Raw genomic sequence first — 23,972 nt, forward strand, 5'->3', positions numbered from 1 at the left:
AGATGAAACCGCAAGGCTTTGAGCAAAAGGAGTTTTTCGTGACCATTTAAGGCCATGGAGGTGGTAAGTACTGATCGTAAAGAGTCCACAAAGAATCGGCTGGTAAACGAAATCCCAGAAAACAAGTCACTAAGACACACACCACTTGTCGTCCCAAATTGAATGGATACAGTTCTTGCAATAATCGATGGTAATGATCCACGGTTTGAATATGGTCATTGAGTTCCTTCCACGGAATCTGTTGGATGACATACGACATAAGTCGTGGCATAGCTGCCTGTTTTTATAGTCTCTTTGTTTCGAAAAGAATACACGTACTTTCTAGCCAGTGATGTTCGTTTTCCAGTGGGTAATGTAAATCTTGCATACTGTAACCGAAACGTCAGAGTTCGATTAGAAGTTTCCTCTTCCGCTAAGTAGATTCCACGTAAAATATGTTGGTAATCCTTTACCTCGTCTTCCTCAATGGGTTGCTCTAGGTGAATCTCGAAGTAACCAAAATGATCAACACGTGAATCATCGGGGGCCTGGAAGTATTGAACAAGGTCTGACCACTGAAACAATTTCTGACGAATCAGTTCTCTTATACCCTTCAGGTACCAGTGGTTAAAGATCTGGTGACGTAACGGATGCAATTGTTCTTTACGTTTCACTTGTATTTTGACCAGCTCTCGGTAAATGCGTTCTCTCAACTCCACAGGCAAAGCACGAATGTTCTCTTGTAAAGTATCCATGAATAGGTCATACTAAATCCTCTTTGGTCTGACACAAGAAATGTACTCTTTGCACAAACATGGTTTCACTTCAGTGTCGAATTTAAATCGTTGAGTCACTAATCTACACATTACAATTCGTTCAGAAGTTTCCTCTTTCACCAAGTTGACATTGTGTTCAAGATGTTGGTAATTCGTTAACTCTTCCTCTGGAATTCGATGCAGTACGTTTACAATGATGTAACTACAATCGTCCATACCAAACCAATCCTCTTTAAAACTAGAGGATCGTTGATCAATGTCTGTCCGATGGAACACTTTCAATTGAATCAGTCCTTGTATAGCCTTCAGGTACCAGTGGTTCAAACACCGGTGACGTAACGGATGCAATTGTTCTTTACGTTTCACTTGTATTTTGACCAGCTCTCGGTAAATGCGTTCTCTCAACTCCACAGGCAAAGCACGAATGTTCTCTTGTAAAGTATCCATGAACAGATTATTATGGTAAGAAGTTACTTCAATGTCTCGGTCCCACTAAGGGTAAGTAATGACAATTCGGTGACCATCGAGCATGTTCAACGTAGGCCGAATCTTGCGGTTCCCAGTGGTGAAGTGACACACCGCAACTGAAGCACTTGACTTTATCTCCTTCGCCCAAGTAGAAAAATCCGGCTCTGGCTAATTCTTCGGGGGTCGGTCCTCCCAGATACTTTGGCCATTTTCCTTTGAACGATTGAAGACGATTTTCAAAGTCGCAGTATTCCGACAAACGCACAGGAAACGAATATTCGTTTTTCACAGGTTCGTTTCGATGAGGGTTGAGTGAAATGGGCAGGAGTTTGCTCAGGGCTGGATGACATCCGTAGGGAGGTAAACGTGAAGGTGGACATTCCCCTTTAAAACGAAACCCAGTAAAATGTCCAAGAGGACGAGCAGCATCGTTTTCGCATCCCACAGGTTTGACACGCACAGCATCACTTTCCATGACAGGGGTAGGGGCACTAAAGTTCCCATGATGCTTTACGGCATCGCTCAGGTCACAAGGTACAGCATCGTATCCATCGCAAGGCTCACAATCGCATTCCACTTCCGAAGCCTCACACTTGAATTGTGCCCTTCTAAACAACTTGTTCTGTGTTTCTCTGAAAGTATTCATCTTGTTCGCTCGGTCTTGGTAGTCACAATGAACTATCGATTTTGCCTAGGGTTCCTTTTTTATATACAGACCAATACCGACGTGACCGTACGGTAAGGTGAAATGATTGGGAAGTCGAACTCGCTTCTGGTATACAATTTGATAGATTTTTTCCAAGGGTCGACTGATGATGTGGTGAGTGGGTAAACGTACAATCTTGTTCGGTTGATAGGTGGTCACTTTAAAGTTTCCATCCTCTCCCGATTGCAAGGCTTCTTTCAATACCCCAAAGTTGACCACTCGACTGGTACGATAATTCAGAGTCAGTCCTTTCACTTTGCACGTCGTGTGCACTTCTCCTTGTTTGTCCCGGTATTCGTAGCCGTAATTTTTGGGACCGCCACTGACGAAACTTAAAATCTTGTCGTCGGGATGCTCGTCTGTCCAGGCTCCTAAACGGTCTCCTTCGATGTTAGGGTGATGTTGAATCGGGTGATGGATGTAAATGCAACTGTCTGTGTCAAAGTACAGGACGCGTTCTTCTAACAGTTCTAAAGCTTCGTACAATTTTAAGCGAGCATGGGCTGTCACGTAAGCCGCAATGATGACATTTCCAAAAGGGTCGTCTTGCACAAAGTCCAGATCTTCTTCGTAATTGACGAAGATCAAATTCTCTCGAACGACGTCCACGTGTTTCATGTATTTGGTTTTGTCGTGAATCATCTGGAAGTAGCGGGAAGGTTCTGTCAAATATTCCGTCTTGGGTAAACACGGTCGTTGTGCCATTTTACCCCACAAGCAATTTAACATCACTTTGGCAAACGATCTCCTGCCTTCGTTTTTCTCGATGTGGTCTAAAGAGATGCCTTCTTGTTCGTAGTATTTCTCTTTGAATTGTATTTGGTCTTCGGGAGTGTGACACCAGGAAGGATAGCCGCTGGCTTCTTGCTTCAGTTTCAAAAAGGCATCCACGTAGTCGGCAAAAATGCCTTTCTGAGTAGGGTCACCCTTGCGGTATTGTTGTGTCTTGGGAAAGTGGCAAATTTCGTACACTTCTAACAGTTGGTATCCCATGTCCAGAGCTTTGAACAATTCTACGCTGACCCAGGTTCCCGTCAAGGCACGTTCTTCCTGGCTGTGCTGACAAGGTTGGTCTTGGTTGCACGTTTCGGCACAAGTACGGCACAAGGGAAACATCAGTTTGCCTTGACAATGGTGAGGTAAGACGGGATGGTATAGGTTCGTGGGAGGCAAAACTTTGCACTTGATCAAGCCTTCGTATTGTCGAATGTTGACCAGGTCGATGTGTTCCGTCAGCAATTGCGGGTGCCCTACAGGAAAGCGACAATATTTGCACACGTAAGGATACAGCGAACACACGTCCAAGTATTTGATTTCTTCTCCTTTCTCTTCGTCGGCTTGGTACAGCAAACAGGTGGCATTGGTCCTTCCTCCGTACAAACTATCCCTCGGGTTCAGCGGGTCCATGAACTGGTAACTTTCCACGAGGCGTTTAAACTCGGGATCGGTTTTCATACGGTGATCGTACTCGTGTTCCCACATTTCCACCACTTGGTATCCTTGCTGTTCTAACTTTAGGCGTCGCTGACAAGTGTCCTGGTACAAGTCTTCCATGGTTCGTTGTAAAAACTGATTTTTAGTGCCACGGTCAGGGTAACAGACGGGACATCCGTGAAATAAGCAACCGTTAAACTCGTACACGATCTTGGGGTTTTCTAAGTCCCAGCCATCGACCGAATACGTTCCGATGGTCTTTTCGCCCCCTCCGTTGCGAGCATGCTGAATCCACTTGTCTTCCTTGTCGCACAAGTAATGTAACCAACGTAGGGCTTTGACCGAGTATTGACGCTTGACAAAGTGGGTCGTTTGAGGACTGATGACAGCCACGGTGTTTTCAGGCATGAATCGTTGTCGATACACTAAGGAACACGCTTTGGCAATGGTGCAAGCTTCTTTCAAAGGATCGACCCCTCCGTGTTCCATGAACAGTTCTCGAAATTTTCCACAACAACGTCGTAAAATGTCCACGTCGGAACGACAATACTTTAACATTTCTTCCTGAAAGTCGAAAGGGTCCGAGGCGTGAGCCTGGTACCAAGCGTAGAAAGCTTCTCGTTGTTCGGTACGCATGTTGTCGGGGTCGTAATAGTGAGCCTCGGGCAAATGGGGTAGAACGGCGTGTTGATTGGCTTCCGTATTGAAAAAGTGTGGAAAGTACCCTTTAGCCATTTCTGTCATTCCAAACGTTTTAGGCATTCGACTCAAAGGCATGGCCAAGTAACTCATCGAATCTTTAAACTGCACTTGTCCCACTTGCATGAAAATGATTTTGGCTCCGTTCAAAGTCACTTTAGGACGCTCGGTGCCATGTTCCGTATAGTATCTGAGAAGAAACTGTCCATCGTATCCGGAGAAATTGTGAGCCATCACCGTGGCATGACGATGACAATCTCCGTAACGTTCGATGTCCTCTTGGCTCCACGTCTTGTCGATGGGGTCTAAGACCCATTGGGCAAAATCGTCTAGCGTCTTTGGTCCTCGAAAGATTTTTTCACGCCCTCCAGGAATCTTGCTGCAGTGAGGGCAATGACTGAAGATAGGTTCTTGAATACACTTCTCGCACGCTCGATGAGCCACGCAGAAATTAGGAATGTGAATGCCAGTCTCTTGCATGCATTCGAAATCGAAAAAGATGAAATTGCCTTTCTTCTTGTGACCGTCCTCTTTCTCTGGTGGGGGTTGGTATTTCTGCACGTAACATTGGTGTTTCAAGTCCACGATGTGGTGACAAATGTGACATTTTTTCTTTCCTGAACATACGTGTGCCTTGGCACTATTGGTACGTATGCCTTGTCCACACGTAGGGCACAATCTCAGGAGTTGACAAGCGCATTTCTTCTGTGAACCTTGCGTTTTCAGATGTTGTTGGTAACAGGTAGGGCTGACAAACGTGCGCAGACAAGTGGAACAAGGCACTGGTTCTTCGCTCAGACAGGGTGAAGAGGCCAAACATCCTGAGCATTTCGATCCACAATGCTTGTGTTGCTCTCGATTATTATAACCATGGTCACATTTCTCACAGTAATAACTGTATTTCAGGAATCCGGTGATACTGGTAATGGTATCGAAATGTTCATCGTGATGATAAAGGTGAATGTATTTTCCGTCCTTAAAGTCTTGGCCTCGAAACAACAGAGGTCCGCGCACTTCTTGAGGGTGCACTTTCAAGGTGTAGCGTGGAGCTAGGACATCTTGCAATTTTTGCATCTCAGGAATGCCACAGGGTGTGTCTTTGGACAGTCCGGCTTGTTGTAACAGGAGTTCTGCTTCGTTTCGTTGTTTGGCTCGGTCGGAACGTTGAATAGTGTCCCAGGTTCTTTTCCATTCTACCGTGTCGTTCTTGTTGGCATAGGTTCGTCCCACCACGATGGCACGGGCTAAACACATCTGGTCATGAGGGTTCTTAATTCGGACGAGACTTGTTTTGGTGTTGCGAAGATCGTCCACCAATAACATCTTTTTGCGTCCAGTCCCTTGAGGAGGAGAGACGTGGGTCATGTCCAGTGTGGCTTTACCATCGGTGATGTCAAACTGATCATTAGATTGTTGTACGTGTTGAATCTTGTCCATGACTTTGGAAGCAGTTAATTCTGCAGGGGTGCTAAACTCGATCCAAACAGGGGATTTCAAACCGTCGTGTTGTATGGAAAGTCTCAAGCGATCGTCTTCTTTGGGTTGACATTGTCGCTTGAGTGCAGTGAGCAAAGAATCCCACACCTCAGTGATGAACACTTCTGCTTTCTCTAACGGCACTTCAGCCTTGAAATCTTTAAACTTCACCGTGTATTTGTAAGCCGTGGTTCTAAATTTTCTAGAGGAGCGCTTTTCGGTCTCTCGAATGGAATAGTAATTTTCAGGGTTAACTAAGGGTGATGAACTTGGTTTAGAGGGTTCGGATTCTGGTTCACTCATGTCCTCTTCAAAATCACTGGCATGAATTTGTGCCAAGATTTCAGCCCTGGTACGAGGCGATAGATCACGTTTCTGCCTCTTACTTTCTTCTTCTTTCTTCTCGAATGAATGGGATCGTTTCATCTTGAAAGCAAAAAGTCAAATGACTCAAGTTCAAACACCATAAACTACTTTATAGTCATAGCAGACCAGCGTATATAAAAGGGTGTGTGTCTTGTCCTTTCACTATTCATTTCACTCTCAAGCCGAGCACAACGATGGAAGAGACTGACCAGATGGAACGTTTCGTCAGAGCTTTGCGAGGGGTCATTAGAAAATTCTCTTCAGACCAGCCGACGGACTACTCTCCTTCCTTTAGAGATAAAAGTCAAGATACTTGCTATATCTGTCAGAAGAAAGGGCATTGGTCTTCAGAGTGTCCAGACCGTCAAAAAAGAAAAAAAACAGGGGATAAAAAAGACAAAAGTCAAGATACCTGTTATTATTGTAAAGAAAAAGGACATTGGTCTCCAGATTGCCCATAAAAGAAACAAGAGGAGTCAGAAGAAAAGAGGAATTCTTCAGAAGAAGAGAGGGATTCTTCAGAGGAAGAGAGGGATTCTTCTGAGGAAGAAAGAAGACAGGTGAAGAAAAAGAAACAGGAGAAAAAAAGAAGAAGGGAAGAAAGTGAGGAGGAAGAAGAGGAAAAGAGTGTGACGGTGAAGAAATTCAAAAAACAGAGAGACTAAACAAGGAGAAAAGAAGAAATTAATGAACTTTTCTTTATTAAAGTGTTGTGTTATAAATTGTGAATTGGATTGTAAAAAATGGAGAAAAGAATAAATGAATGATATAAGGTAAGTGTCTTTGAGTTGTGATTTTAAAATAAGAAGCTACACTCACGCACTCATACACAGACACGTACTAAAAGGGTAACATGGGTGAGTTTTTTTTGTTGAGTTATTGGCAAATTGAAATTGTATTTCTTTTCGAGAAATGTGGGTGGCCCTGAAAAGGGCCTTTTTTCTTCATGGTGTAGGGGTGAGTTTAAGCAATCAATTTTAACTGCCTTAAGCCTTTGCCACGGCCAAGGCCTACTTCTGGACTGCGTAATGTTGATGATGATGATAATGATTGGGTTGAAATCACTAAGGGTGGTACGGTAGGCTTAGTCACAGGGTTGACATGTTTGGCTCGGGAAGGTCGTATTCTCTTCGGTCGTGATAAAGAAGTCTGATACATTTGTTTCAGACTTCTTAACTCCGCTAAAATGTCCAACAGTACCGTGACCGTTTGATTTTCACCCTCTTGTTTCTTTGCTGCTACTTCTTCTTGCTGTTGTTGCTGTTGTTTTTTTCTTACCTCTTCTTCTTCTTGTTGCTGTTGCTGTAGGAGAAAAGCCTGTTCCGCTTCCTTTTGTCGTTGTATAAATTTCTCCAATTCTTCTTTCTGTCTCTGTCTAAAATTCTCCACTTGCGGTAATGAAGAAAGTAACGAAGGTTCCGGAACAAATTCTTGCGAGGAGAGAAAATCCACAAAATCCCAATTCACCTCTTCTGAAAGTAAGTCCGGGTTCCCTTGGGCAGTCTCCCCTGCTGGTGCACCCCACTGGATCGTTTTCTGAGTTTCCGTCATGTTGAATCACTGTCGCATAGATTGACTGCACACAAGCGCTAGCGAATCTATATTGACTACGTGACGTCACAGACTGCTCTCCTCGGATTGGATGCGAGCTGACTGAATTCTGTAACGCGTGTTCGGATTGGTAAATGAACTCAATCCGTTTCAATCCTTCCTCCGCCTATAAATAAGCGCCGTTCAATGCATTGATTCACCTGTTCTCGTCGCTTCAAGATGTGGACTACAGTTGAGTCATCCACCCTTGTGTCTTCCATGATGTTTCGGACAGACTTGCTCATGTATGTCCGATCGAAGTGGACCGTTGTCCACAGGACAAACACCAGCCTGTGGATACGTAGGATCTACGTCGAAAGACAAGGATGCCTGAAAAGAGTGCTGATGTACGGACCAACAGTAAGACGCAGCCTAAGGACAAGAAGAAGACCAATGCGGTGCCATTTATGTTAATGAATACATTAACATAAAACCCAAAGGCCCTTTTCAGGGCCAGCCATATTTCTCGAAAAGAGATAGCCTTTCCATTGCCTACCCCTTTTTTAAAAAATTTAAAGAAAAAATCCCATGTTAAATTCCCCTTGTCCGTAGAGTGACCCACGATTTATTGCCATGTTAAATTCCCCTTGTCCGTAGAGTGACCCACGATTTATTGCCATGTTAAATTCCCCTTGTCCGTAGAGTGACCCACGATTTATTGCCATGTTAAATTCCCCTTGTCCGTACAGTGCCCCACGATTTTTCTCCATGTTAAATTTCCATTGTCCGTAGAGTGCCCCGGGGGTGTTTTTAATGCTAATTCCCATTGTCCGTAGGGTGCCCCCATTCACTACTCCCGCCTACATCTATATTTCCAGCCATCGTCACTAGGGGGTGCGGACCGGACGGTGTGACACCATCAGAGGGGGTGACACCAAAATGACTATCTATAAATTTTTGAATTTTTGTGCGGGAAGGGGTCCATTGGGGTGACACCATGAGTTACCGCACATGACCGTCTATACAATTTTTGAATTTTTGTGCTGGAAGGCGGTCCATGGGAGTGACACCATAAGTTACCGAACTAGGTGACACCAACCCTAGTGACGCCACTGATCATCCCACCAGCTAGTGGCAACTGGTTGTTATCAAACACATTAAGTTGTGTATCGCTTACCGGTTGTGAGTTATTTGTGTTACCAAGGGGTATTGAGTTTCAAAATTTGCAATTTTTTTATACTCATATTGATTGTACCGGTCACCTTTCCACCAGTTATTGACAACTTACTATTGCTGACTATAATAAGTTGTGCAAAGCGTACAACCTGTGATATATCTGCATTGATTGGTGGGTATGTTGTTTCAATGTCTAGCACTCGCTGACCTGACATATTTAAGATACCTGTCATCTTATCTCTAGATTTTTTGAGATAATTGGTTAAATCTACACCAGCCGTAGTGGTTGTAGTTACTGTCATTTTTTTTCTTCCGTTGAGCTGTCAATTAACGTACCAATTTTGTGTAATAACTCATTCTTATTATTACTGTGATATAAATTTTTTGAATACCTGGTATACAATGAGCATAATCAACTTTGACACAGAGCGATTAATAAAACATCATCATAACCACGACCTACATGACTGCCTTCATCTGACAGTAGGACGAACTGGATCGTGCAAGACTAATCTTCTGATGAATTTATTACATAACGACTTCTTCAACTACGATCGAGTTTATAGCTACAAGATCAATCCACAGCAGGATAAAAAAATGTACTGCTCAGCAAATACAACAAAAAAAACAAACTGAAAAATGAACTTGACGTAGACGATGATATGTTTATCATAAAACAACCAGAAGATTTAATTCGCATTACAATATATACCCGAATACACTTTCATGAATCACAATGTATCAAAACATATTGCAAAATGTAAATTCTACAAGTTGCAATTCTGGTGTGTGTGTGAGAGAGAGGGAGAGAGAGAAAGAGATTTGGAATTTGCATCTAGCTTTAACAATTTTTCAGTCATATTGCCACAATGTCTGCAGTGTGGCAGTTTATAGTGATGTCTAGCACTGTGGCGTCATGCCGCGGACATGTAGCATCATGTCCCACCCAGTCACATTATCCTGACACCAGGCCGACCAGTCCCGACACTAACCTCTTAATGCTGTGCACCAAGCGAGGCAGCTGCAACTACCATTTTTATAAGTCTTTGGTATAACTCAATTGGGGTTCGAACCCGCGACCTCCCGCTTCTGAGGTGGACACTCTAACCACTTAGACCACCGGAGCGGTTCCAACCCTGGTAAAATCAAAATCTTCGACATGTGTAGGTACCATAAGTTGCTGTATTAACACAAAGGTGGATTTTAAACATGTTTCCACTGTCTAACTCCCTTAAACTTGGGTTTATCACAACATCCCCCCTGCATGATGCACTACTATTTTCACAGAATACCAATGGGAAAATGGGGATTGCACAGGGGTAGGTGCCGATTTCTGGCAAGATCACAGTCAATTTCACTCTAATGCATTTTGAAGCAAATGTCATGGATAAAGGCAACTATTTTCTCACCTGACCTGGTGTCATTATCTCTACATATGCACCTGTACTTGGGAAAGAAAAGTCATAAGGACATACAATTAAACCATGTTGTAGAAAATAGGAAATCAAATTAATGTCCGTTTGCTTGTGTGGGAATCTGAAAAAGACATCAGAGTAAGTAAAGTCTGACTAAAGCATTATAACTTTAATTTGTAGAAAGGTTGCCAAGTGTGTGAGATATACCTGAAAATTGACCTGTCGTTCCGATGTTAAACGACATCGGAACACGCTATACAGCGCCGTTTTTTGGACAGTAAGACCTAGACGCCTAAAACATAAATATTACCGTCGAGGTCTTACATGTAGGACTACATCGGAACACGCTTTAAAAGATAGTTATTTAGGCAGCCAGACGTGGCACCAAAACATAAATCACACGTGATACATCTTACATTGTAGGACTAAGACATACAGTAAGCTCAGATAATAATGATAAGAACAATACAAAAATCTAAATGAATTCAGTCAAGGCACCGTTTTTCATGACAACTCTCTTAGGTAATAACTACCGCACCCGTTTGAGATCTTCGGTAAACAATTGTAGGCGTATACATACACCCTCGTCTTCCGTGGCAAAAGGCGTGGACAGAGTTCGGTCTATAGAACTTGACACAATTTTGGAACAAACAATTACCATAGACTACTAAGGAATTATACAACGGCATATCTTGGTCAGCGCTGCTCGCAGTTGACTCCACATTGTATGCCAGTGTATTCGGTATTTCTTTTTATAACCGGACAAGAACCGGCTAATAAATGCAACGAAATAATTAACATCTGTAAACGAACTCTTTCAATCAATATCGCAAAAGACTAGCCAAAACACTAGTCAAAGGATATTAAATTACTGGTTATAAATATTATTTATTTTACGAAGCAAGAGTACCCTACTTCGTAAAAAAATATGTGCAGCAACTACATTCAAGTCAGCAATGGAGCCTCAAATACACAGATCATGTAAGCACATATACAGCAACGACTTAACACATGTTCATGCCAGGCCGTTATGGAACCGTTAAAATTCGAAAGGAGAATAATGAATCTAGCTAGTCCGCCATTACAAATTATTATGAACGACTGGCGAATCTCATTAGGAATCAACAAAGACCTCACTAACTTGACTAAGGACTAACAGGACAAATATTTCACCTATTTTGCTTACCTTGTGCAAATAAAACATCCAATACGAACAGCAAAGTTGTACTTAAAATGTTAGATCCCCTCATTTTTTCAAATGCTCGACACAGATTCTGCGAATACAACACATACGATGCACGTATAACTTGTTTCCTAGTCTTACATCACAGGCACTTGATTCTAGGGGTAAACTAATGTGTACACTCGCCAATTGGTGAGTGTACACATTAGTTTTTCCCGGAATCAAGTGCCTGTGTCCTGCATGTAAGACCTCGACGCTGATGTCATCGTCGAGGTCTTACATGTAGGACTATTATCTTCCCTGCGTTATACAGTTCAAGCAAATGACAATTGAACCTAACGGCTTGGCGCTCAGCATTAATGGGTTAGTGTTAGGACTGGACGGCTACGTGTCAGGATAATGTGATTGGGTGGGACATCATGCTACATGTCTGCGGCATGATGCCCCAGTGCTAGATATCACTATGAACTGCCACACTGCAAAAATCTTAGCGATATGACTGAAAAATTGTTAAAGCTGCGTTAAGAATCCAAATCACACACACACACGCACATTCAAAACGGCTGAGGTAGTGCCCGTTATTCATCCGCGTGAGAAAATAATACCACCATTTCTGACATTTTACCGCTAATTTTGACCATATGTCATATTTTTCAAGAACATTAAAAATAAGTTTATTTGTAATCTCCACTTTAACCTCTTTAAATTCAAAAGATACACACACAAACTTAATATTTGAGTCACGTGTAGATGTAAACTAAAATTAGTGTCTCATGTAAGCATACGACCGCTCCGGTGGCCTAGTGGTTAGAGCGTCCGCCTCGGATGCGGAAGTTCGTGGGTTCGATCCCCGGTCGAGTCGTACCAAAGACTTACAAAATGGCACTAACAGCTGCCTCGCTTGGCGCTCAGCATTTAGAGGTTAGTGTTAGGACTGGTCGGCCTGGTGTCAGGACAATGTGACTGGTTGGGACATCATGCTACATGTCTGCAGCAAGATACCCCAGTGCTAGACATCACTATAAACTGTCACACTGCAGACGTCGTAGCGATATGACTGAAAAATTGTTAAAACTACGTTAAAAGTCCAAACCACACACTCATGTAAGCATACGTTTTAAAAATGTCGCTGATATTGTAAATTGAATTCAAGGAATGATTCAGCGGTAAGCACTTTAGCGTGTTTAATGAGATAGACACGAAAAGTGCATTGTTTTTTATGCGCCTTTCTCTTTGTAGGATTAGCTTGTCTAATAAATAGATGATACTCAGTGTGAAAACTGTCTTGCTTACAAGTGGTACGGGGTCGTTTCAAGAACTTACAAGTGGTACGGGGTCGTTTCAAGATATATTCAGGCTAAAAAAATGACTAGACTACACGCTTACATTGTCGTTGTATTGTTATAAAACTTTTGATGCTGAAAAGACAATTCTTTGTATTAAAATAGATACACATAATTTTTAGTTCATATGCTTTTCTTTCTTTCACAAATTTTGTTCTAATACAACCAAAGGAGAGCGAGGTCCTATGAATTAAACAAAAGTAAATATGGGGAAAAGTGGATTAAAGTGAGAAAGAGGGAATCTCAAGAAAATGTATTTGATGGAACAAAGTCAGTTTTCATCTTTGGTAACTTGTTTTTTTTTTATTCCCTCAGCAGTACAGATAATGTTTTTGCTCTGTGTGTGTGTGTGTGTGTGTACGTGAGAGAGAGAGAGAGAGAGAGAGAGAGGGAGATTTGAATTTTTAACATAGCTTGAAAAAAAAGTTGTGTCCTATCGCTACGATAGCTGCTGTGTGGCCACAGCTTAGTGGTCTGGCACTGGGGCCTCTTGCCGCAGATACGTAGCATCATGTCCCACCAGTCACATTATCCTGACACTAGGCCGACCAGTCCTGACACTTCCCTCTCAATACTGGTTTCGAGTAGATGTCTGCATGAACTTTGTTTTCTACCAGTCTGGTTGTTGTGTCCAGGAAGACGTGGTGTGAGTTGGAGACTTCTGCCGTGAATTTTATTTTAATAATTTTAATAATATATTTTAATTTTAATTTCATACAGACTTCTACTCGAAACCAACCAACAACACCAATATCTCCTCCCAAGCAGCTGTCACACAAATCACTACTTTAGGAACATCCCATATAGCCAGGCACTGAGGATAAGCAGAATTTGCTCCGACGATGAAACATTCCTTAAAAAAAAGTCTGAAGAGCTATCTAAACATTTAATTTACCGAGGCTACGACAAGGACCTGATTACGGAGGCAACCCAAAAGGCTAAACAAACAAACCGCGATGACCTGCTAAAATATGGAAAGAAGGAAAAGGCTGATAGGATACCATTTGTCCTGACCTACCATCCAGACAACCCCAAAGTAGGTAAAATCATCGGGAAGCACTGGCCCATCGTGGAATCGTCGGACGCACTAAAGTTAATCCACCCTAACAAACCTGTAGTAGCAAACCGGAGACTAAAAAACCTCAAAGACATCCTAGTCAGGACGAAGCTAACGCCAATCACTAATCAAGACCACCCTAGTCAATCTGGTCCTGTAGCTATAAAAGGTGAAAAACCTGTCAACATATGATATAGACCAGGACTTTTCTAGCACAATGACTAGAGAAAAACTAAATATACAAGGTCCAAACAAAGCTTGCAAAACAGAGAATATAATTTATCTCATCACATGTAAGATCTGTAGCCTTCAGTATGTTGGAGAAACTGAAAAGCTATACAAAAGGATCAACCTTCATAGATCTGACTGGATGACAAAGAAGCTATACAGAAGCCTGGTCGCAGAACACTTCTCCTCACCGGGCCACACTTTCAGTGATAAAACACTTATTGCAATTGCTCACTGGAGTTCCCAAATCAGGAAAGAAAAGGAATCTTACTGGATACGTCGCCTTAGAACATAGAACATTGAAACCAAGGGGTTTAAATCAAGAAGACTAGAAAAAAGACAACCTTGCATAAAGAAAATAATCTTTTGCAGCAGACACATTTTCTTTTAAATAATGCTCTAAATCTGGTTAATAGCCTATGACTAACAATGAAATATCTGGGATACAATTTGCGCTTGCATAAATTTACATAAAATAACAGATGATACCATGGGTCATCGATTTCTAGCTCAATATAACGTATCTTTCAGCATCCGCAACAAGTCATAGTCATGTAAAGTTTTGCTTAGACAACGGTTTGTCTGTTATATTTGTTTGTCTTGTCTGAGTTTTGTATTTGCCTTTGAAAAAGACTCATTAAAAGTCGAAAGCGCTTAGGCTAGCTAGATACTAGTTTTGCATTGTTCGTAGTCAGTTTATCACATTTATATATATTTTATGTTATATCACTTTGCGTCTAAATCATGTAATATCATCTTTTTCTTGTGCTGGTCAATTAACTTGTTTTATCAGAAGACTACTATGCTAATATTTAGGTAAAAATATACCCATTTCATATTTCTATTACAGATTAAATTGCATAATAATAAATCGTTACTTGGGCAATGATGCCATGTCTTGGAGACAAAAACGTCATTTTCTAGGGATCCGGATACACTTGAGAGTCAAATCACTACATTAGATAGCAGTTTTATTGCATACAATCAGTATTGTTTCTTCACGTTATACCAATATTCTTTCTATTGTGTTCATGCCAAATAAAATTAGCTCAGTTCGCTGAATAATTTCAATCTATGAAATGACAAGGCTTGCAAAAGATAAATATTTTTACGTTGTTTTTGCTCATAGCAGGCCCCAGTGTGCTATAAATACCCCAGTATCAAGGACGGCAACATGCTCAAATTTCCATTTTTCATAACTTGGTTGAGAAAATAGCGGCATTATTCTACTCTTTGTATTTATTGTACATATTAACCAAATTTTAATGCAATTAAAAGACTCTAAATATGATTCTTTGGGTTTTTGTATTTTTTGGGGGTTGGGGTTGTGTTGAGTTTTTTTAATTGTACGCTCATGCAGTTTCGAGAGTACGACCCAGGGAATTCGGAATCCTGTAGAACAACCATGTTGTAAGTCAGGGGTCTCAAACAGGCGGCCTGCAAATTGATTGGCGTTCCAAGGTGCCATGAGAGATAACAAAGGAGGTACGGCCCTTAGGTCATAGAAAATGACCCCATGCGGCCCTCACATTGGTTTGAGTTTGAGACCCCTTTTGTATTGTCAATGTATGCTTAAAAATACCAGAAATGAAGTAAATCTGAAACTACCACGTGAATGCTTGATAATGTTGATCTCGTTCTTGTGTTCACTATTTTAAATTTGTCACGTGACAGGAGTAGTGAATAGGGATACCGTAGCCTCAAGGGGACTTTAATGTTAAAATAGGAGGGTTGCACCATAGCCTCTATGGAAAGTTAACATGGGGAAATTTTTGATGGATTATAGCCTCAAGGGGAATTTAACATGGGAATAGGGATACCATAGCCTCAATGGAAATTTAACATAGGGAAATTTTACTTTGTACTATGGCCTCAAGGGGAATTTAACATGGGAATAGATTGTGGGACTGTATAGCGTCAAGGGAAATTTAACATGGTGGGACTGTATAGCGTCATTGAACATGGGAGATGGATAGAACACAGACAATAGACAAAACACTGATACAACATTTAAAATTTAGGCATGAAAGTTAATTTCTTTTCGAGGCATATGATTGGCCCTGAAAAGGGCCTTTGGTTTTATGTTAACATACCATACTGTTAACATAGAGGGCACCGCATAGGTCTCCTTCTTTTCCTTAAACTCTGTCTCACTTCTGGACCGTAAATCAAAACCATCTTTCAACAACATTGTCTTTCTACGTAGATTCTTTTTTTCCACACACATGTATCCGTCATCTTGACAATAGTCCACGAAGATCTGACGTACATGGGTAAGTCCGTTCTAAACATCACTGAAGAGACGAGAGTAGAGGATTCCACGTCGGTCCACATCTTGGTGACGAGAACAAGTGAAGGAATGCAGCGAACTGTGATTATTTATAGGGAAAGGGAGGATCGAAACGAACTGAGTTCATTGACCAATCCAAACACGCGTTACAAAATTCAGTCACCATTCGTCCAATCGGAAGAGAGCAGTGCGTGACGTCACATTCCATATATAGAGGCACTAGCGTTTGTGCGCAGTCAATCCATGCGACACAGTTAGCATAAACATGACGGAAACTCAGAAGACAATGAATTGGGATGCACCGGCCGTGGAGACTACCCAAGTGAACCCGGACTTACTTCTAGAAGAAGTGAATTGGGATTTTGTGGATTTTCTTTCGCAAGAATTTTTTCCGGCACCAGTACCTTCGTCACCTTCTCCTTCTTTACCATACGTGGAGAATTTTAAACAGAGACAGAAAGAAGAATTGGAGAAATTTACACAACAGCAAAAGGAAGCGAAACAAGCTTTTCTCCTACAACAGCAAGAAGAAGAGGGAAGAAAGAAACAACAAGAAGAAGCAGCAAAGAAACAAGAGGGTGAAAGTCAAACCGTCACGGTACTGTTAGACATTTTAGCGGAGTTAAGAAGTCTGAAACAAATGTATCAGACTTCTTTATTACGACCGAAGAGAAATAGACCTTCCCGAGCTAAACAACCCAACCCTGTGACATCACCTACCATACCACCCTCAATGATTTCTACCAAATCATCATCATTGACAGTACTCAGTCCAGAAGTAAGCCTTGGACGTGGCAAAGGCTTAAGGCAGTTAAAGTTGATTTTTTCCTAAGTTTGTTGTTTAAAACCAATAAATACTCAAAGACCCTTTTCAGGGTCACCCATGTCTCTCGAAAAGAGATAGTATTTCAATTGCCAACATCAATTAAAACTAAAAAAAAACTTTTTACCCATATAGTACGTGTGAATGGTTGAGTGCGTGAGTGTAGATTCTTATTCTAAAAATCAAAACCAAGAGACACTTACTTTTTTAGACTGTCTATTCTGGTACAAATTTTACAATTCAATTCACAGCACAACATAGCACTTTAAAAAGTTCATAGGCTTCTTCTTTGTCTTATTTAAAAAGTTCATTGGCTTCTTCTTTGTCTTTGTTCACTCTCTCTCTTTTTTTTTAATGTCTTCACATTCACAGCTTTTTCCTCCTCTTCATCCTCACTTTCTTCCCTTCTTCTGTTATTCTCCTGTTTCTGTTTCGTCACCTGTCTCTCTTCCTGTTCTGTTCTTCCTCTCCATAACTCCCCTCTTCTTCTTGCTCCTGTTGTTTCTTAGGGCAATCTGGAGACAAATGTCCTTTTCCTTGACAATGATAACAGGTATCTTGACTTTTGTCTCTTCTAACCTTTGTTTTGCTTTTTTGACGGTCTGGACACTCTGAAGACCAATGTCCTTTATTCTTACAGATATAGCAAGTATCTTGACTTTTATCTCGAAAGGAGGGCGAGTAGTCCGTCGGCTTGTCTGAAGAAGATTTTCTAATGACCCCTCGCAAAGCTCTGATGAAAAGTTCGATCTGTGTAGTCTCTTCCATTGTTCTGCTCGGTTTGAGAGTGAAATGAATAGTGGAAGGACAAGACACACACCCTTTATATACGCTGGTCTATCATGGATATAAATTAACCCATGGTGTTTAAACTTTAGTCATTTGACTTTTTGCAGTCAAGATGAAACGATCCAATTCATTCGTGAAGAAAGGAGAAGAAAGTAAGAGGCAGAAACGTGATCTATCGCCTCGTACCATTGCTGAAGTCTTGGCACAAATTCATGCCAGTGATTTTGAAGATGACATGAGTGAACCAGAATCCAAACCCAGAGAGTCTTCCCCAGTTAACCCTGAAAAGTACTATCACATTCTAGAGACGGAAAAGCGCTCCTCTAGAAAATTTAGAACCACGGCTTATACTTACAGGGTGAAGTTTAAAGATTTCAAGGCCGACCTACCATTTGAGAAAGCAGAAGGGTTCATCACCGAGATGTGGTATTCTTTACTCACCACACTCAAGAGACAATGTCTACCCAAAGAATACGATCGCTTGAGACTTTCCATAGAACACGACGGTTTGAAATCCCCTGTTTGGATCGAGTTTAGCAGTCCCGCAGAATTGACCCCTTCCAAAGTTATCGACAAGATTCGACATGTGCAAGAATCCAATGACCAGTTTGACATCACCGATAGGAAAGCGACACTGTCCATGACTCACGTCTCTCCTCCTTAAGGGACTGGCCGCAAAAAGGTGTTATTGGTGAACGTCCATCGCAGCATTAAGCGTAGCCTCGTTCAAATTCACAATTCTCAAGAACAGATGTGTTTAGCCAGGGCTATCGTGGTGGGACGAACCTATGTCAACAAGAACGACACGGCAGAATGGAAAAGAGCCTGGAAAACAATTCGACAATTGGACCGAGAAAAATAACGAAATGAAGCAGAACTCTTGTTACAACAAGCCGGTCTGTCCAAAGACACACCCTGTGGCACTCCTGAAATGCAAAAATTGCAAGATGTCCTAGCTCCACGCTACACCTTGTAAGTGCACCCTCAAGAAGTGCGCGGACCTCTGTTGTTTAGAGGTCAAGATTTTAAAAATGGAAAATACATTCATCTCTATCATCACGATGAACATTTCGATACCATTACCAGTGTCACCGCATTCCTGGAATATGGTTATTACTGTGATAAATGTGACTATGGCTATAACAATCGAGAGCAACATAAACATTGCGGATTGAAATGCTCAGGATGTTTAGCCTCTCAACCCTGTCTGGACGAAGGGCAAGAACGAGTACATTGTCCTGCTTGTCTGCGCACAATTGTCAGCCCTGCCTGTTACCAACAACATCTGAAGACGCAAGGTTCACAGCAGAAATGTACTTGTCAGCTCCTGAGATTGTGCCCTACGTGTGGACAAGGCATATGTACCAATACTACCAAGGCACACGTATGTCGAGGAAAGAAAAAATGTTACATTTGTCACCAAATCGTGGACTTGGAACACCAATGCTACATCCAAAACTACCAACCCCAACAAGAGAAAGATGATGGTCACAAAAAGAAGAAGAAAGGCAATTTCATCTTTTTCGATTTCGAATGCATGCAAGAGACTGGCATTCACATTCCTAATTTCTGCGTGGCTCATCGAGCGTGTGAGAAGTGCATTCAAGAACCTATCTTCAGTCATTGCCCTCACTGCAGCAAGATTCCTGGAGGACGTGAAAAAAATCTTTCGAGGACCGAACAAGCTAGCCGAATTTACCCGATGGGTCTTAGACCCCATCGACAAGACGTGGAGCCAAGAGGACACCGAACGTTACGGAGATTGTCATTGTCACAGAATTAGACAAAGAAATAACTTTGTTTTGTCTTAGAACTATTCGACTATTTCTCGTTGTACATGCGTACAACGTTATCTAGGGTGAATACGTGTTTTTCCAGGTAAGCGACTGTATTAACATGTACCTCGCCAGAAATTACTTGTGAGGACGTAACATTACTAACATGATATGCACGGGTATTTTACCCTGACTTCTGCTCACTCTCCTATGGATTTAAGCAAGATCAATTTCCAAAACCGACACTGGTCGTTTTGGATCACGTCAAGGAGTGTACGCTCTCCATTGTTCTCCAGCCATAGTGCTGATTGTGTCTGTCGCTGTAAAGTGTAATTGTCAACGTGACTGTGAATATGACTAGAGCTGTCTGAAGCTGTCTAAAGTTGTTTAGAGCTGTCTGGACTTTCCAGAGCATTTAAGGCTGCGTGCTGTCGATATGTATGTATGTATGTATGTACGTGTGTCTGTGCCACGGACGTAGACGTAGCAAATAAAAAGGGTGCTGTATGCTGTCTGTACGTGTGTATACGTATGACTGTACATGTGGTGGATCCATTAAGGGTGCGAGCGGCCGAGAAGAGTGTGGGCCAACCCAAGGAATCGTGCGACTGTACAAGGAATCTAGAAGAATACGTTTGGATCAATTGTTGTTCCAATTGCATTTTTATATTCATAAGATTGTTGTGAATCTTCGACGTGTTCATAAGATTATTTTGAATCTTAGTTGTGTTCATAAGATTATTTTGAAGCTTAGTTGTGTTCATAAGATTATTTTGAATCTTGATAGAGTTCATATTCGAGATTATGTGGAATCTCTCTTATAGTGTAAAATACTGTTTTGAAGCATATCTGCAGTCCATGAGGTGTCTTGGATCTGTACTTCATATTGATTTAATATTTTGGTTTATTTTCAATGTGTAAATGTTGTGTAGAGTGATTTGAGTCAATCGTATGTTGAGAGCGTGAGAGAATCATTGTATTTTTACATCATATATTTTTCTTTATTAATTCATTTCATAAATTTCCATCTTTCTCACAATGTGTTTGTCTTATTCATTTAGTCCAAAAACCCACTCGGTTTCAATTTTGGGACAATCATCGTCATGCCACGGTGATGGCTCACAATTTCTCGGGATACGATGTACAGTTTCTTCTCAGATACTATACAGAACATGGTACCGACCGTCCTAAAGTCACTTTGAACGGAGCCAAAATCATTTTCAAGCAAATGGGACAAGTACAGTTTAAAGATTCGATGAGCTATTTGGTCATGCCTTTGAGTCCAATGCCTAAAACGTTTGGAATGACAGAAATGGCTAAAGGGTACTTTCCACACTTTTTCAATACCGAAGAAAATCAACACGCCGTTCTACCCCATTTGTCTGAGGCTCACTATTACGACCCCGACAACATGCGTACCGAACAACGAGAAGCTTTCTACGCTTGGTACCAGGCTCACGCCTCAGAGAACATTCCTGGCTTGCCTGTAGAATTGAGAGAACGCATTTACCGAGAACTGGTCAAAATACACGTGAAACGTAAAGAGCATTTGCATCCGTTATGTCACCGGTGTTTCAACCACTGGTACCTGAATACAATACAAGGACTGATTCAGTTGAAAGTGTTCCATTGGACAGACATTCAACAACGACCCCTTGGTTTAAAAAAGGATTGGTTTGACATTGATGATTCTATGTACTACATTGTAAACTTACTGCATCGAATTCCAGAGGAAGAGTTAAATACTTACCAACATCTTTTACACAAAGTCAACTTAGTGAAAGAGGAAACTTATGAACGAATTGTGATGTGCAAATTAGTGACTAAACCATTTAGATTCGACACTGAAGTAAAACCATGTCTGTGCAAACAGTACACTTCTCGTGTCAGACAAAAGAGGATTCAGCATGACCTATTCGTGGATACTTTACAAGAGAACATTCGTGGCTTGCCTGTGGAGTTGAGAGAACGCATTTACCGAGAACTGGTCAAAATACAGCTGAAACGTGAAGAACAATTGCATCCGTTACGTCACCAGTGTTTCAACCACTGGTACCTGAATGGTATAAGAGAACTGATTCGTAATAAATTGTTTCAGTGGTCAGACCTTGTTCACTACTTTGAGAACACGAATGATCCACATGTTCGTGATTTTGGTTACTTCGAGATTCACCTACTGCAACGAATTGAGGAAGATGAGTTGAAGGATTACAATCATCTTTTATCCAACATCTGTTTGGCAAAAGAGGAAACGTTTGAACGAACTTTGGACTGTTGGTTACAGTTTGGAGCATTTAGATTCCCAACTGGAGAACGAAGATCTCTGGGTAGAAAGTACATTTATTGCTTCTGAAGAAAGAGAGTATAAAAACAGGCTGCCATGCCAAGGCTTTTATCACATGTGATTGAACAGATTCCGTGGAAGGAACTCAATGACAATATTCAAACCGTGGATCATTACCATTATTGCAAGAACTGTTTCCGTTCAATTTGGGTCGGCAAGTGGTGTGTGTCTTAGTAACTTGTTTTCTGGGATTTCGTTTAGCAGCCGATTCCTTGTGGACTCTTTACGAACAGTACTTACCATCCGAATGGCCTTAAATGTTCACGAAAGACTCATTTTGCTCAAAGCCTTGCGTTTTCATCTGGATACTTCTCGTCCTTTACAGGAAAAAAGATTCGTCAAGTTTTAGCTACCGAAGACGTGTATGACGAAGTGTGTGTAGCTTGTGACATACACCCCCATTGGACAGATGTACGTGCCTGGAAAAAATGGGATTTTGAGTCTTGGACCCAAGAAGTGGCCCAGTTTGCTCCAGAGTTGTGATCCTTCCTTTCAACGTCCAAAGAAAAAAGTCACTTTTCAACCTGTGTTAGTGACAGTACCAGAACAAGAAGAACTAGTCACTCAGGACTGGACTGTCATGGACATTCCTGAAAGACCCTTTCGGGAGGACACTTGTGTGACCTTACCCCCTATAGAACCGATCAGAACATTGCCCAAAACATGTTGTATAGAAACTTGTTTCTATTCCACGTTGATCGTTTTCATGTGCATTTTATCGTTGTCCTTAAGCCTTTGGCTTTTATGTATTTTAGTCTTTCGTGTTCATTTTTAAAACATCAATAAACATGTCCCGAAAAAAGTATAAAAACTCTTGTCTTGTCTGTTTTCGTGTCACAAGTGACATTCCTGACACTATGGCTACCTCTGCTGTCTTTGCTCCCTCTTCCTCCACTTTCAAAGTCATCGACAAACACTTAGATCGTGCCAGTTGGGAGGCCTTTCATCTTCGCCATCCCTTTAACATGCCCATTGCTGGACCTAGCGGTTCAGACAAAATAGAATTTGTCAAACGTTTGATCGAACATAAACATCACTTGATCGATCGTCCACCTCAACGCATCGTGTGGTGTTACAAAGAGTGGCAATCGGCGTACAGCCTCTTGCGAGAAAGTCAAGGCGATTCCATCCTGTTTGTGGAAGGCATTCCTAACGAAGACAACGGAATCGTGTCTGACTCCCGTCAAACCCATTTGGTCATTTTCAACGACATGTTAGGAGAAGACGAAGAAAAAATTAAACTTTGGTTTACGCGCAAAGGGCATCATCGTAATGCCAGTGTCATTTACATCACTCAAAATTTGTTTCAACAATGTAAAGCCCATCGCACCATCAGTCTCAATGCTCATTACATGGCCTTGTTTAAAAGCCCTTGAGATAAATCGCAAGTGCAAGTCTTAGCCAAACAGTTAGGAACGCGTTGGCTCACTCAAGCGTATGACGATGCCACTCAAACTCCACACGCCTATTTACTCGTCGATTTGAAACCTACTACCCCTGATTATTTGCGATTTCGTACCCAATTGTTCCATCACTGGTGTCAAGACGGAGGGCCTTTCCTGTACACGTCTCCGTCCTCGACTTAACCCCCACAAATCTATAAAAACCTTAGACACTTTTTCGTCTGTCTCACACAGTCTCAACATGACGTCCCTTCAGTCGCATCTTCCCGTCAAATTGATTCGTGCCTTGTATGGCATCAGTCGCAAGAAAAATCCACAAATACGAGCTCGTGTCTTAGAAGCCAGTCTCAAAGAAGTCTTACGATGGTTCACGGTGACAGCACGTCAATTACTACAAGGGATCATTCAGATTCCTCATCAAGCCAAACGCTTTTTTGACAAAAACAAAGTCGCTTTGACCCAACTGGCCGATCCCCGCATCGACACTCAAACCAAAAAACGAATCATTTTGAAACCTGGAGGAAGCGGTACTCTATGAGGTGTCATCATTCGCTCTCTCTTAAGATGGGATCCTAATGCTCCCAAATTTTTTCCCAAGAAAGAAGCCAAAACGAAGCCACAAGAAGAAAAAGAGCAACAGGGTCCAGACCAGGTTCCCACCACCCCGGAAAAAGAAAAGCCCACAGAAAAAGAAACAGAGAAGTCCTCCGAC

The 23,972-nt window shown here is 41.7% G+C and overlaps 1 protein-coding gene across 1 annotated transcript in view; it reads right to left on the reverse strand.

The window, feature by feature from the left end:
- Positions 1-11,384, reverse strand: part of LOC149797120 (hemicentin-2-like) — a 287,779-nt gene extending 276,395 nt beyond the window's left edge. The window contains exon 1 of the mRNA XM_089961792.1: positions 11,212-11,384. Coding sequence (XP_089817918.1) covers positions 11,212-11,275 — 64 coding nt within the window. The 5' untranslated portion in view covers positions 11,276-11,384. The remainder of the gene's footprint in view (positions 1-11,211) is intronic.
- Between the last annotated feature and the right edge of the window lie 12,588 nt (positions 11,385-23,972).

This window comes from Sinohyriopsis cumingii, chromosome 6 (genome assembly GCF_028554795.1).
Source record: "Sinohyriopsis cumingii isolate HCF-2022 chromosome 6, ASM2855479v2, whole genome shotgun sequence".
Taxonomy (NCBI): domain Eukaryota; kingdom Metazoa; phylum Mollusca; class Bivalvia; order Unionida; family Unionidae; genus Sinohyriopsis; species Sinohyriopsis cumingii.